This window comes from Corticium candelabrum, chromosome 9 (genome assembly GCF_963422355.1).
Source record: "Corticium candelabrum chromosome 9, ooCorCand1.1, whole genome shotgun sequence".
NCBI classification, from domain to species: domain Eukaryota; kingdom Metazoa; phylum Porifera; class Homoscleromorpha; order Homosclerophorida; family Plakinidae; genus Corticium; species Corticium candelabrum.
This window is the reverse complement of record NC_085093.1, coordinates 1328161-1345858: the sequence shown is the minus strand read 5'-3', so window position 1 is coordinate 1345858 and position 17698 is coordinate 1328161. Positions and strand designations below refer to the sequence as shown.

Here is a 17698-nt window from a genome sequence, read left to right as displayed (position 1 = left end):
TCTGCATTCGCGTTGCACCGCCCCATAGCGATCTATGAAAATAGACGGGTCTTGTGACTTGTGGTTCGAGACCGGATGTGACGTTAAGAATGACCTGTAGGCGTGGTTTGGATGGTTAGGCGTACACACACACTCTAGTCAGCAAACTATCTCTTTCTCACATCTTGTCTGCTGTTCTCGACTTCGAAGAATTACATCTAATCTCACAGGAAACATTAAAACTTAGCTTCACAAGGAATCTTGTCTCGTCGGCCACTAGCCCATGGCTCTATTGTCATCACTCTTCTTTCTGACGTGGAATTTGTGCGCCTGGGCTGACGATGTGGTCACTGCGGAGAAGCAGACACGCTGTTTGAGTTACTGCATTGACTACAACAAGAACGCAACTGTAAGATCGAAAGTCGGAGCCTTAGAATTATTGCTTTGTTGTGTCTTGCTTGCTGACGGATATCTCGTTCCATCGTGTACCCGCCTGTTGCGTACTATTGTCTTGCGGGCTGTCGTTTTACCTCGTATACATTCGACAGCTGATAGTCAACAAGAAGTGATACGAAATTCGGTGGTTTGTCGCCTCGTTGTCACCTAGCGTGCAGTGAACGAGTCGTAGGAAGAGTTACGAGAACGCGGAAGAGATAAGTCAACAAACGTTCGCTTCTCACCGCTTGTGTGTTTTTCTCATAGATGTTGGCCGAGATCTATAGCTGCAAGTCCACTACTTGCTCATCAGTAAGTCTCTGAATTGTGTGACTTAGTTCGAATTTACAGGCTTCAGTTTGACTATGCATGCCTTTCTTGAATGAAGATTCGATATCGTATGTTAATTTTTTTCTTGACATTTGTAGTGTGCAGATCCGTGTCGTTTTTTGCTGCCGCTGTCAGAGTGTAGAGCCAACTGTGTTAGTATCTTGACTTTCTATATACCTGCATGGGTTGCTAGAGAGTACCTTCTTGCGAGGTTCTCATGCGGCTTGTATGTTTGTATATGTAGAAGAAACGTTCCAGTGAACCTGACTTTGAACTTGAGCCATGTCTTGGTGGCTGTGACTTTGTAGCAAACATGGGTGATCCTACTAAAGGTATGTATGCACGCATATGTTGTCTAGGAGGTTTACTACTAAAAAGTAGTGTACGTTTATGCAAGCACACACACACACACACACACACACACACACACACACACACACACACACACACACACACACACACACACACACACACACACACACTTCATTTGCTCGTATCCATTGAGTATAATGACAACTTTGTAGTAGTCTTACATTTCGAACTCTGGTGCAGTCACATCATGATGCCTAGCCCTATAGCTCTATTTGCATGTGCTTGTGCAGATAAGAATTTGCTGCCTGCTAAGCCAGGAAAGCCTAGGCTGAGAGGTACACCTGCCAGAGTTGATTGGAGCAAAGATGGTTATGAGGCCTACAACGAAGCATCTGCAAGAGACAAAGGCATTGTGTTTTTGTTGTTGGGATCCAGAGCTATTCTCAATTCGGATGGCTCTGTGGATCAAAGCCAACTGGACTGGCGTCTTATCAGGCACTTTCCAGATGTACTGTTTCTGCTTGTGTCTCAGAGTTTTTATGTACTGACACCAATGTTATGTAGGAGGAGTTCAGTGCAGATGTTGAGGAGATTGAGAAGTACATTAAACTGCACTGTAGACAAAGCTACGTGTTCAAAGTGGCAGCATTCAATGAGTTGGGTACCCTTGGCTACAAGATGAGCAATCCTTACAAGACTGAAGGTATATAGAGAAGATAATTGAAATTATAAGTATGGCTAGTGAACCATTCGAATGCAGACTATCAGCGTGTTGTCACTTAAACACTTAAAGTATTAACTTTACCTTTAGTGTTGTAAACATAAAAGTACACATACTCTCTAACTTGATATCTAAGCTTTATGCCACTACTCTTCTGTAGTGCATGCATCTTGCTGTTACAATGTCTAAGGATATAGACCACTCTGGATGTTGTGGTCACATAGTGACTTGTTTTGCAGTGTGTTTTAGTGCTTGTACAGCTATATTAGTAGATACATTTGAGGCATTTTTGTTGAGACTATGAGCGTGGCATTCTGTTGAATTCATTTGGTGTTCATTTGATCGCTATCTGCATGGGTTTTGTTCATTCTTTGTTACAGTTGGATTCTTGTAGTTTCATGAGTGTACGTAGAACCTTAGGAACACTGCTGTAACTACTAGTAACACAGGTTTATGAGAAGAATTTCCGCTCTGGGAGTTTTTTTACATGAAATGGGGACAGTCTGTGACAAATTTATGCTGTTCTTGCATTAATTACTTTTGTTATTTATTCAGACCTGTCGAGCGAGGATACCTGCAAGATGTGGTATCCATTTCGTAGTGGACCTCCTGCATACTGTCCTTCTGTGTACTCTTTTAATCGGACTCTACTAAATGTTCAACAAAACAATTCTCAGATGAAAGATCCATCGTTATATGGTTGGAATAATGATGGTTGTTCTGACATGAAGGCCAGTCGAGTTGTTATCTGGATTCGACCAAACAGTGAGTTGATTCCAGATTTCTGGATGAGTTAGGAAGTTTGTGATCATTATAATTATAGGTATTGGATATAATGAAGACTTTTGTTATGAAGTTCACATGGTTAAACTTGCCGATCAAGAATGTGGGATGGAAAACCGGGTGTACTATGTTGCTAGCGTAAGCTGTTTGGTTGAAAATTGATGGCGCTGTTCGTATTATCATGTCAACAATTTGCTGTTTCAGAATGAGACAGAACTTCTATTGGAGGACTTGCTGCCAAACTGCAATGTATTCCTTTCGGTCAGTTGAAGTTTATTTGAAATGTGTCATTCATTTTATGCAAGTAGACATAATTGTTAAATAAATATCTGAACCTTTTGAAGGTGTTTGCGGGCACTCTTAAAAGGTCAAGAATAGAATCTGGTGATGTGAACTTGGACTTGAATCTCAAAATACCACGTGAGTGCAAATGAGAATGACCATATTAGGATATCTGCTAACAATCATTATGTGTGGTAGGTGCATCTCCTACATGTGGTAAGACTCATTTTGTATGTGCTACGATGCCTGGCTGTGTACTTTGTGTTTGTTTGTTTGTTTGTTTGTTTGTTTGTTTGTTTGTTTGTTTGTTTGTTTGTCTGTTTGTCAAAAACGTATATTTTTCATAAATGAACTATAGCACCAAAGCAATAGCTAATCTGCGTGCTCATTACATCTAGTACATACATGAAAACTGGTAAAAACTACAATGCACACTAGATAAGCACCAAATACACATACACATTATGACTAGACAGAAGCGACCTATCTGTCTGTCTGTCTGTCTGTTTGTCTGTCTGTCTGTGCATAGTTTTACTGGTAGTTTGCTGTGACTGTGATTACACTGTGCAAAGTTTTTGTGCTTGTTCTCTATTTCATTAGTAGTTTGTTTATTAGACGCTAGACATCAACCCATCAACTTTACTGTACTGCCATATGTCTTCAATGAAACATCTAAGCTGTATGAAGTAGTATTTACGTGGAAAAAGGGACTTGAGGACACTGGTAGTTTTAAACTCACTACTCAGTTGTCTTCACAACTTTCTTCACGTTCAGTCTCCATTAAAGCTGTGAGAATTTTATTCTTATTTGGTGTACGTAGCTCGCAATTAGGTATCACTGCTTTGTTGTGAACTCTAGAGTAAATCTTCAGATCATCTTTATACATATCAGATGAATGTAAAACCAGAACTGTGTTTTATTACAATGGAGGTTCGCTGTTTGTAGGATTTGCTGTCACAAATGTAGTTTACTTGTGTGCTTGTATATGTCATTACAGATTCAACCATTTTACAATGGAAGGGCTTACTTGTCGGCTACATTAGAGAAGGACTATTGTACACCATGTGAGTATTAAGTTCTAGTAATTGTATGTAGCTATTTGCTCTACTATAGCACTTATTAATTAAGTTACAGATAGATGTAGTTAATGTACTCTTATTTATGGACATTGCTTATAGGCCAGGTATACAGGTGAAGTAGTGACAATGCATTGTATAGTATAATATTGTCCTTAAACTTGAAATGTAGTCATTGAATTTCATACAAATAGTTTAGTTTGGCAGTATATGTGTGAAATCTGGATATATATAGTATCCTGCAATCTTAATTAAAGTATGGCAGAGTATTAACGTTTAAAAGGGTATTGAGTAACATGAAACTTTACTATAGAAAATGTATGGTTATCCAATTCTGTTTTACTGACACTTGATTGTAGTTTTGGTATGCTCACTACAGTGGCCGTATAACTGGCCTCCCAGACCCGTGTAGCACTAATTAACAATGTAAGAGCAAGAACATGGTTTCCAAAAGTTTAGTCAGCCCACTTAATAGTTTACTTATGGCAGATTGATCATGAGAGGTAGACAGACTGACATATTGATGATACTAACTGATGATTGTAATGTATGTGGAGGTGGTCTTCTTTTGTGAACTTTAATCAGTATTTGTTTCTGTGCATCAGCTTTACTACCTAGTGCTCCAACTGATGTCAATGTTACTGGAACTGCAACTTCAGCAACTGTTTACTGGAAGAAACCTGCAGTTATTCATGACAGCTATCAAGTTGTGGGATATGCCCTGTACTGGACAGATACTGAAGATGTTGATAGCACTGACGTGCATGTGGTTTCAGCAGTCAGTAACTTGAATTAGTGTGTTAGATCTACTGTTTGATTAACTGCTTCTGCAATTGTTTCAGAGTGTGACCAAGTATACAGTGAGTGGACTTTTGCCAAATCATCTTTATCGTTATCGTGTAGGATGTTTCGTAGTTTACTGTTTGGCAAAATGGTAGTGATGGATTTGTTGGTGCATAGGTTAGTGCCATTTCTAGTGAAGGAAACAGTAGTACTGAATGGAAATCATATCGAACTGATGGTAAGAATGTTACTTTATTCATATATAAGCAGGACTATACAGTATGTCACGGTATTAGAGGCTGTGCTTCACTTCATATGAAGCAGACATTAGAGTGGGCAGGCAAGGGTTGTTTTAATGAATATAGATAAACATGCTGCATGCAGCCAGTCACACTTGCATTACACAATGAACAGGTCAATAGATCAACATATGCACCTGCTTTCTCAGATAACACTACTTCAGTTTCTTAATTGGTTTGTTGTCAGTTTATCACCACCAAGTTATTAGCGTAAATCTTGTGTCTATATTGTCAATTACAGTCTTTGCAGCTGACTGCTTGTTGTCTAGGTCTTCTCTTATCATCCTCTGATCACACGTCCCTTGGCCTTATTGTGGGCCCAGTTTGTGCTCTTGTTGTGGTGATAATTCTTATAGCAGCCGTAAGTATTTGTATAATCAGATGTACAAAGAAAAAATACGAGTACCATCTGAATCAACTGGAACTGGACACATTTCATCCACCAATATTGTCATTGCCAACAGAACAGTTAGATTCAGAAGAAGAACCAGATGAATGGGAAATTGAACCAAGAAATTTAAACTTGGTGACAATTTTGGGTGAAGGCTTTTTTGGAATGGTTTTGAAGGCTGAAGTTTATTTCCATGAACTTCCTGTTGATGCTGACATTCTACCACCATTGGGAACTCTATGTCATAAACATGAAGAGAAAGGAAAGGGTTCAAGTAGCAAAATGGAAAGCATCATTGTAGCATGCAAGATGTTAAAAGGTACGTGCTATTAGTATCTTTTATTGCATGAAAATTTAGATTATTTCTTTACTAGTTTCTATTTATGCTAACTGTGACATTTTTGCATAGAGAGGCATACTGTATTTCTGGTAGTTTAAAGGCCTTTGTTGCTTGTGTGGTGTAGATGGAGCAGTTGTTTAGATTAGTCACACATGCAGCTTAACATCATGCGTACTGTTACCATGTAATGATTACACCTGTTGTTGTAGAGGTCAGCACCATTGATGATCTGAAAGACTTACTTGAGGAGATCAAATTGATGAAAAAGATTGCTCATCACAAACATGTTGTTTCTATGTTGGGATGTATTACACTCGGTCATCCTGTTTGTCTCATTGTGGAATATTGTGAACATGGAGATTTGTTGGAATATCTGAGGAGCTGTAGACCAGCTGTAAGTGTAGTAGTATAGTAGTAAATGTAAGTGAGACTATTGTATTTATTTGTTTTACATAAATACACACACACACACACACACACACACACACACACACACACACACACACACACACACACACACACACACACACCACCACCACCACCACCACCACCACCACCACCACCACCATCACCACCACCACCACCACCATCACCACACCACACAAACACAAACACGGACATTACCATGCACACATGTATACCCTTATGCATGCATGCATGCACACATTAATTTGGCAAATCAAATATCAAGGTTTTGTTGTAGTGGTTACTTGCTACAAAGAAACGAAGGTGCAAGGAACTTGATGATCGCTATTCTGAAGTTCCTCATCATTTGCGTGAAATGGAGGCATGTTTCTAATTGCTTATGTAATTGCATAACTGTTCTCTATGGGAATATTTTATGTGGCTTTGTCACTTTAGGGATATGTACTGCCAACGGAAAAAGAATCTGCATCCACACCTGTAAAACAAAATGCAAACACAGAAGAAGCTGTTGATATGGAAGAAAACTTTGACATTCCAACATTGACTCCATTTGACCTTTTATCATTTGCCCACCAAATTGCACTGGGAATGGTGAGTGATCTTGCAGTTGCTTTACAAGGAATTTGAAATTAAGTGGATGTTATTTTTGCTATCTGTTTGCTGTTGGCCACAGTCTGTGTGGTTTCTATTGGTTACAGCAGTTATCATCTTTAAAAAAGTGTTCTAGAACTTGTTACACAGGTTTACTTTAGAAAGAGTTTGATTGTTTTAGTTTGAATCCTATCTATGTTATAAATTGAAAGCTTTAGTGACCAGACGAGGAAAACAGCCTGATGACAAACAGACACAGACTACTACATACAACTCTCGCTGTGCATGCATGCTGAGGGTTAACAAGAGGTGTGCATTAATTTGAGTTGACTAGGATGGCTATATTTGCAATGTGGCAGTACATACACATACTGACATTTAATTTGATTTTTCTTATATTTCTGCGTACTTTGTAGGAATACTTGGCAGACAAAGGTCTTGTTCACCGTGACTTGGCTTGCAGAAATATTTTGGTTGACAAAAACAATGTTCTGAAAATCTCTGACTTTGGGCTGACAAGAGCTGTTTACCATGAAGCTGCTTACACACAAAAACGAAAGGGACGGTTGCCACTGAAATGGATGGCTGTTGAGTCAGTGATTGATCGCGTCTTCACAACTCAGAGTGATATGTAAGACTTTTAAAATAAGTAGAATGACTTTCAAAATAGGTAGAATGAGACGTACATCATCAACATGCAGACAAGTTCAATTGTCAGTGGGGTTGTTGTGAAGATTGCTAACAACAGACAATAGCCAGCAAGATTGGCAGACGACATACAAACAACTACCTCATGTATCAATTAATTATTGACTGATCTATGCAGAGATCTCCTTTTATTCACGTAGACAGTTTATTCACATATACAGGCACATTATGGTATCATATCCCTTGAAACAATTGTACTTGCTGACTAAATTGTGAACAGATGATTTTGGACTTGAGAATGCAAGCGTCCTGTTTTAGCTACTTAGTAGTCTGCATGGAGTCTCTTAGCCTCGAAGTTCCAAACCGTCTTCCAAACAAATGAGAGTCGGTCTGGATCAACTTCTGATCAAACCCAGTTTGGAAGTGTTCCGAGTCAGCCCATCAGCAAGCTGCCGCCATGGCCAATGAACGTCAAATGACATGCACTGCTTCTGGCAAAGGCGTGTTTGGCAATTGGGTGTAAAGACAGCTTGTAATTGATTGCATGCACGTGCATCTTTCATGATGTAAAACTGCACTGGACTGTGCTTTTGAAACAGAGCCCAAGGCTCTCAAAATTGATTTAAAATGCATTCGGAACAGCGGACCCCTGCAGATTTGCTGCCACTGCAGTTGATACCACCCACCTTGTGTGAACACACCTCTAAAATGTAGTAATCGATCTCCTATTGTCACATCCGGTGGCATAGCGCTATTATCTAAAGAGGTGTTTTTGACTGTTACAACCCTTCCGTTTCACTTAGTAACTACTTCTACTTTGGAACTAGGTTTGATCAGACTGTCTCTCATTTCTTTGGGAAATGGTCTGGAACTTCAAGGCTAGGAGTTTCCTATCATGTAGCAATTGTTTAATTAAGACAAACTGGCACATTTAGTAAATTAAACTGAGTACTGTGAGTAGTGACAATTATGTAGTTAATTAAAGTGGCTGATGCTAGAGAAGTGAACAGTCTTGCTGAGCCAATGGAAGCATGCCCACTGAATTGATTTTGGGGTAACAGTCAGGACAGAAATGTGCTAGAATGGGAGCAGGCAGGTTGTTGGTCAGTCAGTTGCTTACTTAGTTGGTCAAGCAAGCAGGCATAGGGGTCGGTGGGCTGAGACACACAGCAGGCATTCTAGGTCTAAAAATGAGTTTAAACAATATACAGTGTCAGCCAATTCAAGCTAAGTTTTGTCGTTTATTGTGTAGATGGTCGTATGGAATTGTATTATGGGAGATATGCACTCTCGGTATGTCAAATTTGTGCATGTTTGTATCAATATGGGATCAATACATAAAATACTAATCTAACTGTGAATGGTACAATTTATGTTAGAAGTTACTATCACCAACCAGAGGCAAAATTAAGCTGCAATAGATTCGCTTCCTAGCTAGGCAGCCTTTATATACAGCTGCCGTGTACACACACAGACACACACACACACACACACACACACACACACAGACACACACACACACACACACACACACACACACACACAGACACACACACACACACACACACACACACACACACACACACACACACACACAACATTGTAGTTTTTGTACTTGCTGTCTCTAGTTATGCAGTCATACTTATGCATGCTTATGTAGCATTGTGTTTGTCTATTATATGTAGGTGGTTTCCCTTATCCAACTATTTCAAACGATGAACTGTTAAGAAGACTTCGAAATGGCTATCGAATGGAACGGCCAGAGAACTGCTCAGAGGAATTGTATGAAAACTTTGTTATGGTCAGTTCTATTGCTGTTGTTTCTAGTGCTTTTTATCCAGATATGCTATCATGCTTCAGTGCTGGCATCCTGATCCTAGTAGTCGTCCATCGTTTTCATCTCTTGCTGCATCTGTTGATGAGATGATGGACTCGAAAGCTAATTGTTTTGTCAATCTTAATTTTGATGCTCACAGTCAATACTGGATGTCAATCAGTGAGTTGGACAGTGACTCTGACACTGAATCAGAAGCTCCTTTTCAAGATTTACACCTCCGGCAAGTGTCTTTCACTGATGGCAGCTTTAGTGGGTCATCAAGTAGAATGGCAAGTGGGTCATCAAGTAGAGTGGCAAAACAATTTCCCAGCCTAGCTGGTGTTGATGAAGATGATGGAGAGGTCGCAGTTTTCACACCTGACACTAGGGATGCTAATCTCTTTCATGATGACGATTCTCTTGCACAAAATGGTTGTGCAAAGGCATTGAATGGTGATGTCACAGCAAGAAACGGCAGCGCAGAAAGATGTCACATGAATGGTCATATGGTTCATGTTGCTGGTCACAAACGGAACAGTATGACAACTTTATAGAATGAAAGAAGTATATGATTAGTAGTAGCCTCTTCATTATTGGCAGTTGGTAAGGTACATCATATATTTCATTCCAAATATTAGATGTTGCAAATTCCTAGAATAAGACTTTTCGATTACTTAATATAGCTTAAAATTTTTAGTGCTCTATTATTATCAAAGGTTGTGTTCTACTTCATAAGAATTTTATTGCTCACTGTTATTTTGCAATCATCTATGATTCTATTAGAGAATTATGTGAGTAAGGAGTTCTACATGATTTATGTGTGATACGTATATTGTGTAGTTGTTTTGTTTCTTATTAATTAACGGGAGGAGTACTTCTATTGTATTACTGCAAGAACTGACACTGTCTGACGACGCTTGGACTATTTAGTTTGCTTCGGTTGCCACGTGCACTGCACGTGTAAATAGTTTCTCGGTTTCTCACATTCCTAAACGTTGTGAGGTGGGCGGTATCCGGAAGTGATAATGTACGTGTTGGATTCTACGGCGTTTGTTGTTGAGTTGAGGAGGAGTTTGTGACGTTTGTGGTGATGAAGCGGCTGACGAGAAAGTTACGAAGGGATAACACTCGTTCTTTGTCTCCCACGCGAGTCCACTTCTCAGTGGAAAAGGTGGGAAAACGAGGCCCCCAACTGGTGATCGTGCGACATGTTTCTGTTGCAGAGTACGGAACATGGGTTTCCTCATCGACCGTCGGCCATGGCGTTTGACGATTCTTTGAGTATGCTGTTCATCGGGACTCGTTCGGGTCATCTCAGAGCGTATCCTGCCATGTTGTCACGACAGCTGCTCTTATCGTGACACGTACTGACGTTACCTCGAGACACTGTTTAGCATGCCAATAGATACAATTCGTGGAGAATTTTAAGACGAATGAGAATAGGACATCTGGAGAGGGTAGGTTAGACTTGTGGAGAGTTGTTCTCGGAAAAGACTGAAACTGCATGCGTGGGGCTGCAAGTTGTGATACGGTTAACAAAAAAATTGCGTGATTTGTAGGTGAGAAGGCATGGGGTATGAACAAATGTTTACGTCCGCTACTAAGCTGGCAAAGAGGAAATAGAGCGAAAACTGCATGTCTTACTTCTGCTGCGCTTCCTTGTCTTTTCGGGCAAACTGTGCTGACACGTAGGTAGGTAACTTCTCTTTTTTCTATCGTAACTTCGTGGAATTTAGTTAAATGTGGGTACACGTACTTGATATACGGAATTGGTGTTGTGGTTTGTTGTGTCCGGAAGTGATGTTATGCGCACCAGTAAAGTTAGTAATTCTTGACCCAAACTCAGCTATGGACGTCCCGGCGTTGTTTATTGTGGTGAACATCAAGATGAGATGTGTGTATTTCAAATCATGTGTCATGGAATGAACGTAAGTGGATGGACTTGGTTCAATTTTTGGTATTTTTGTTACTGTAAATGTTTCTTTTGCTCTAGAATCAAGTTGTGACACAGTGCCTAGACAACTACTTGTATTTATGGCAACTGAGAGATGAAAATGATGAGCCAAAGATTCACATGATTAAGAATTACAGACTAGTTTCTGCAAGGTATCAACATTTAGTTTTTAATTAATTAATTAACAAACCAGTTTAATTAATTAATGTAGTTTTATCTTTTGTTGTAACAATAAAGTGAACACAAGCTGCTTTACTTCTATTCCATTTTCCCATTTTTATTTGGTTCTGTTTTTCCCTTTCCCATTTGCTGCATCTCTGAACCTAAATTTCTTGAAAAGTTGCACCGATATATGAGCTGAACATGTATTGCAGGTAAACTGTTTTAACTTGTATGATATGTGTATGTGTTGTATGTAGTTCATTTGGAGGTGCTAAGGCAATCTCAGTTTGTTGTCTACCAAAGAAAAGTCCTCATCTGTATATTGGAACTGAATCTGGTAACCTCTACATTTTGCAAATTGAAGGCTTTTTTCTGAAGGACAATGTTGTTTATTGGAACCATGCTACTGCTGGGTAAATGCATTTGCTGCTGAGAGGCGTTGTTATGGCTCATGATAGACATTTTGTAGGTTGCAGTCTCACACTAAGCTGCATCCTGGCTCTATTGTAGCTTTAGAAGTTCATCCTCATGATAGGAACAAGGTATATCATAGATTATGGAAAGGAGATAGAATGTTGAGTCATTGTATTTTTTACAGCTACTGATTGGTTTTGAGAAGGGTTCTCTTGTTTTGTGGAACTTTGACAAAAACCAGCCAGAGAGAACGTTTCCTCCTGTACAGTATCTACAGTCTTTATGCTGGCATCCAGATGGCAGACAGTTCATCACATCTCACTCAGATGGTAGCTTTGCTGTTTGGACTGCTAATAGTCGTAACCCCTTTCCAGAGAAATCGACACCGTATGACCCAGATCAGTGTAAGAGGATGGACAAAGTCATATGGAGAGGCTCAGACAGGTGCATTTACTTACATGCTGTGTAGTTTTGATTTAATGTCTCGTTGACTGTTACCTTTTTATGATTTTTTGGATATAATTAAATATAACAGTTTAATTAATGTAACAAACCTAAGATCTTACATTTAGTTGGTGGTTTTGAATGGTTGTGTATTGCAATGGGTAGGATTTAGTAATAGTTTTGTTTTGCAATGATTTTGTAATGTAAACTTGCTCTCATGTAGAGATGGCACAGCATGCCATTTTGGTGGTATTAAAATGTACATGGTACTTTGGTACATGGTTTAGGTTAGTACGTTAGTAATACGTAGGTAATCATACAGAAAATCATTGCTAGATGGAAGAGATTATGACCAGTAGGATTACAATTTTTGCCGAGTATTGTAGTCTTAAAATGGTCATGTGTTATTGCATTACAATGACCTACAATTGTACATTCAAAGTTTCATTTGTAGTTTTAGAGTCAGTCACGTGACTGTCTTGTATTTGATTATAGTAGTCCACTGGTAGTCTTTTCTGGTGGTATGCCACGAGCTGCATATGGAGACAGGAATACTGTGACTGTGATGCAGGGAGCCAGTCATGTGGCTCTTGATTTTTCATCTAGAGTGATTGACTTTGTTTGTACATATGGTGAGAAGGGACCACATCGATCTGTGTTTGTAGCAGTTTTTCAACAATTTTATTGTTGTGTAAGATGACGATGAAGCTGTTTCATTAATTGTTTTACTGGAAGAAGAGATAACAGCTTTTGATTTAACTCACGGGAAGTAAGTACAGCATGCAGTGCCACTTTATTTAATTGTATGATTGTTGTTATCTTATCGAAGGGTTCGGGAGATTCCAAGACCTTACCTTTGCAGTTTACATGAATCACCACTCACTGCGATATATCACTGTGCTGATGTTCCCGAAGATTTCTGGGAGAGTCTAGAACATTTTGCAATTCAAAGATTGTCTGCAGGAACAAGAGTATGTATGGATAAATGATGAATTAAGCAACAGTAATATGTCTTTACTAGTAACAAAGAATATCTTCAGCAGGAACTGTTGTGTCTGTCTGTCTGTCTGTCTGTCTGTCTGTCTGTCTATTTGTCTGTCTGTCTCAAACTTAAGGCTAAAACTGTCTGTCTGTCTGTCTGTCTGTCTGTCTGTCTGTCTGTCTGTCTGTCTGTCTGTCTGAGTGTGTATGGATGTTACGGATGTATATATGTATATGTACTTTAAGATTTGAATTTTATTCTAGATGTGGCCAGTGACAGGAGGAACAGCTGTTCCCAGTCAGACTGAACCATCAAAGGACCTTATCATTACAGGGTAATTCTTACTATTTAATTATGCATTGACAGTCATTTGCTGTGTAGCATAGTCTGTGTGACTTAACTCTTCTACTCTGTTGTGCACACCGTACTGCATTCATGTACTACCTTGACATATCATATTTATTTCTTGGTCTAGTCATGAAGATGGCAGTATTCGTTTCTGGGATGTTTCATCTTGTTTTCTTGGACCTCTTTACCGACTGTCATTGAGTGCTCTTTTCTCTAACATGGATAGTGTCTATACAGATGAGCTTGAAGAAAAGCCAGAAATTGAATGGCCGCCATTTCTTAAAGCTGGGAGCTTTGATCAGTTTGCTGCAGACCAAACACTAGCTGTTGTTGATATCAATTTTTGTCCACAATCACGAATTCTGACTGTAGGAGGTTATGGTGGGTATGTTGTCGTGGCAACATTCAACAGGAGTATTCGGCAGCATGAGATGACTGTGCGTGTTTTGAATTTCGTTATTGATCATGTGTATATAATACAACAGTTGTCAAATTTTAGGTTATTGATGTGAATTTCTCACCTGGTAATCAACTTATTCGGAAAACTATGAATTCTCTGAGCTGTAGGACTGGAGTATTAACTATGAAGCCTGGCTTTCAGCCTGAGCAGTGTATCTTATGCCGGCCAACAATGCCAGTGACAAAAGTTGAAGTCTCTTCAGACTGGGGACTGTTAGTACTTGTTGCTGCTGATTGAGTATAAATAGCCATGTGAATTTTGTGCTTATTAGGCTTAGTGTTGGTACCAGTCGTGGAGTGGCTCTTATTGATTGCTACCAGAAACAATGCATTCTAGTCAAGTGTACTGTTACAGAAGGTGTGTGTAGTTGATCATTGTTTACAAGCAGTGGGTATTGTGTTTAGAAAATAACTCTGTCATTGTAGTTTGTTTTGTTTGTCCGTTTATTTGTCTCATCATCACACATCTATTCATCTGTTGTACTTTTTTTGATCAGTTGTGTTCTGCTTTGTTAGTTGTGTGCTAAAATGTGCAACGTTTGGCATTTTGTTGTTTAGATGCTCCCGAACGTTCTCTTTGGCGTTTTCAGTCTCTGCGTAAGTCTATGAGAAATTCCTTTCGCCGCTTGCGAAGTCAGGTTCGACGAGGCCATGGACGAGGCCAAGGAGATGGTGACAAGCGTGCTACTGAGTCACAGGGAACTTTGCCAAATGGACAAAGGCAACGACAGCGGAGAGTACCAATGGCTACTGTTAGAAATGTGGAACAGGAGGAGAGAGACAAGAACAAGGGAAACGGGGTCAGAAGTCTTCATTTTGCCGACACATTTGCATATGGTAAGTTTGTGATCTAAGATTAATTGATTGAGGCTAAATTAGCAATCAAAGTTGTATATTAGGTCCCTCTAGCTTTCCATCACTGTGGGCTGGTACTACATCTGGAAACCTACTGTCGTTTCATATTCATTTTCCTAGTATGCAGCAGAGGAAATCTGAATTGCTGTGGGCAGAACAGACAGGTACATAACACAGTCACTGCTGTAGTGCTACACGATAGTAGTGCATGTCTACAGTACTGTTCCCTAATTAAAAGTATTGTCTATTGCCAAATACTTTATGCCTTTAGAGTTTTCTTGGGTTTGTAGTAGTAGGTATATACATTATTTGATTTGTTTGCAGCCAAAGAATACCACCTACAGCATGGAGGTGCAATACTTCAAGTGGTTGCATTGGATCACCAGGGCAGGCCAATGTCCTTTCATATGACTACTGGTGAGAAAAATTTCAGGTGGTGTGTTCGCTTGGTTTACTCAAGGATACGACTGCATGTCTAGGTCCTGATATGACTGCGCCTCATTTCTTTCTTATTGTCACTAATGAGCAGCTAAAGGTGTTTGTTACAGTGTACATTTCGTAGGTTTTCTGCTGGCTACTTTTAACTGTGCTAGGTCATCTCTTTACCATCGTACAAGTCTAAATATAAACACAAGGTGACAGATATTAATGGTGCATTATACCAACACAGTCAGGTTGTGATGACAAAATCAGGTGTGCTCCAACTGATAACATTTTTCGTACTATTGGTATACTACTTTGACTTATAGGTGACTGCTACTTGGCTTGTCTTACTCAGAAAGGAGAGCTGTTGGCCTACTCTATCCCTGAACTTCAACTTCTGCATCGATGTCCTCTTTTAGAAGTAGATGATGGCAGGTGACTCGTATGCTTGTTTGGTTTGTGTTGTTTTGTACAACAGTGTTTGTGTCAATCAGAGGTATTCACAAATTTGTCTTCACTGAGAATGGTCAAGCATTTTACATGTCGTCTCCCAGTCAATTGCAGCGTATAACACTGCATTCTGACACAGTGTAAGGAATTTATTGATTATGTATATTTTTATTGATGAAGGTATGCTTTTTTGGTATAGGGTTAGACCTTTGTGTACACTGAACCCTTCTCGGCAGCAATCGCTGGTGACATTATCTCTACCAGTAGACATTCATTCCACACAGCAAGATCGATCAAAGGTAAGTTGGTAGTGTTAGTTTTACGGATTTTGAGATCTACGAATATATACTGTATTGCAGTAATATCATTAGTGAGTAGGCACCAGTGTTGCTAGGTGTTTGACTATATATAGGTTTGGTAATTTGGAGAATGCTGTGCTTAGAAGCTGTTGCTGGATGTACAAGCAGAATTAGCTAAAAGAATTAAGTGTAGCTTTGCAATGGAACTTTGTAGCTGTTAAATCATGGCTATGATGCTGTAGATCAAGGTTAGAATGCAGTTAACAATCAAGTGGGAGGGAATTGCTTCTGGAATACACTTGTGTTTGAACAGATTTTGTTGCACTGTAGTATTTAGGTAGTAGAACCATGAGTACTTGATTAGCCAAGTCGTTTAATAGATGATTGTGGAACGGTTGCTTACAGGTATCTGATCAAGACATAACTGATTTTTATGCTGCTCAAGTAAGGTATTCAGAGAAAGAGTCTGCGTTTGTAGATGACATGATTGCTGGCAAGACTCCATCAAGGTTGTTTTTGAATTGTGACAGTTGCTGTGATTTGATTAATGTTGCTGCTCTTCCTTTTGCAGTCAAAGTGATGTTAGTCTTGATGATGATGTACAGGAAGTCAGCATTGATGTTGCTATCAAAGCACAATCGAGATGGAGTCACAAGTCTCCTAACTCATCAGTGTCAGAAGGACGGACTAATAGAAATGGACAAAGTCAACCAGCAAAGGTTAGTCAATTTATGGCAAACGGTTGACTTGTAGTAAAACTAGGTTTGTAGTCTTCAAGGCCTTTGTCTGCAAATGGTACCATTCAGTATGCAGAGCCTCCAGAAGGATATCATAAGCCTCTGACAAGTTGGATCTGTCTTGTAACGTGTGACATTTTAGTTAGTTATATATGGTAATGTGTAGAAGCTGTCTCACAACCACCTCAGCGAACGGTTTCTACTGCTGGACAGAAGAAGAGTTCCTTTGATCATCGAGAGGTTTGACAAGCAATGCAGTGTATTTGTTTACATGCATGACAGGTAGATTAGGCAGACAGTGCAGACAGTGAGTGGGGTGTGAGAGTGGGTAGATGAATGGGTACAGATGGAAAGACAGTAAGTCCGACAGAATTGTGAACAAGACAGAATAATTTTTGATTTTGATTGTACTTTGCATGCACATAAACATTTTTGTAAGCTTATACTCTCTCAGCATATGGTTTGTACGTCTAAAAATGGATGATTTCAAAAATGAATTATTGAACACGCGCGCGCGCGCGCGTGTGTGTGTGTGCTAGGAACTTCGTGAACGTGGAGAGAAATTGCAAGTTGTTGCAAGAACAGCTAAGCAAACTGCAGAACATGCTCAGTCTTGGTCAGACAACACAGCAGCGCTGGTCGCTCAACAAGAGAGGAAGCCGTGGTGGAAAATTTAGTAGGCTAGTGATTCTTATTTTAAATAAAATTTTTGAGGTAGAAATATATAGTGTATACATATATATTATATGTAACTACTTTTCCGTGCGTACAACATACTTGAGCTATCAGACGTCATAGTTTAGTTTGTGAAATAGATGTGCCGGTCTTTGAGGAAGTTAGCTCAACTAGAGCCACGCGTAATGCTCTATCAGAGCGATTTTGTATTTGTGTTCTGATTTTCGTACGTCTTCAGATTAAATTGAGATTGAGTACATGTACGCAGAGTTTTTATCGTGTAG

At 39.5% G+C, this 17698-nt stretch overlaps 2 protein-coding genes across 3 annotated transcripts; both read left to right on the top strand.

Annotated features, from left to right (window-relative positions):
• The first annotated feature begins 91 nt into the window (after positions 1-91).
• On the top strand, positions 92-10097 carry LOC134183908 (uncharacterized). 2 transcript variants are annotated; one of them, XM_062651495.1, is made up of 25 exons: positions 92-388; positions 682-726; positions 843-896; positions 989-1076; positions 1347-1564; positions 1621-1759; positions 2333-2542; positions 2601-2698; positions 2765-2821; positions 2905-2980; positions 3041-3058; positions 3458-3630; positions 3701-3772; positions 3840-3906; positions 4524-4696; positions 4761-4817; positions 4879-4939; positions 5270-5710; positions 5941-6125; positions 6435-6518; positions 6593-6748; positions 7165-7379; positions 8649-8689; positions 9082-9178; positions 9238-10097. In XM_062651495.1, exons 1-25 carry the CDS (start codon positions 263-265, stop codon positions 9764-9766), a joined length of 3480 nt encoding a protein of 1159 aa, XP_062507479.1. In that variant the 5' UTR covers positions 92-262; the 3' UTR covers positions 9767-10097. The 2 variants fall into 2 exon arrangements, with proteins under 2 accessions (XP_062507479.1, XP_062507478.1); XM_062651494.1 differs by having other exon boundaries at positions 989-1564.
• A 79-nt stretch (positions 10098-10176) lies between these two features.
• Positions 10177-17677, top strand: LOC134183909 (LLGL scribble cell polarity complex component 2-like). Its single transcript, XM_062651496.1, has 27 exons — positions 10177-10383; positions 10436-10533; positions 11059-11140; positions 11206-11318; positions 11586-11741; positions 11798-11870; positions 11927-12186; positions 12682-12818; positions 12883-12955; positions 13016-13157; positions 13432-13502; positions 13644-13953; positions 14016-14188; positions 14248-14333; positions 14534-14812; positions 14875-14994; positions 15155-15247; positions 15310-15365; positions 15424-15523; positions 15580-15688; positions 15748-15843; positions 15903-16002; positions 16408-16511; positions 16574-16721; positions 16773-16848; positions 16906-16979; positions 17279-17677. The coding sequence occupies exons 1-27, from the start codon at positions 10303-10305 to the stop codon at positions 17414-17416; spliced, it is 3348 nt and encodes a 1115-aa protein (XP_062507480.1). The 5' UTR covers positions 10177-10302; the 3' UTR covers positions 17417-17677.
• The last annotated feature ends 21 nt before the right edge of the window (positions 17678-17698 follow it).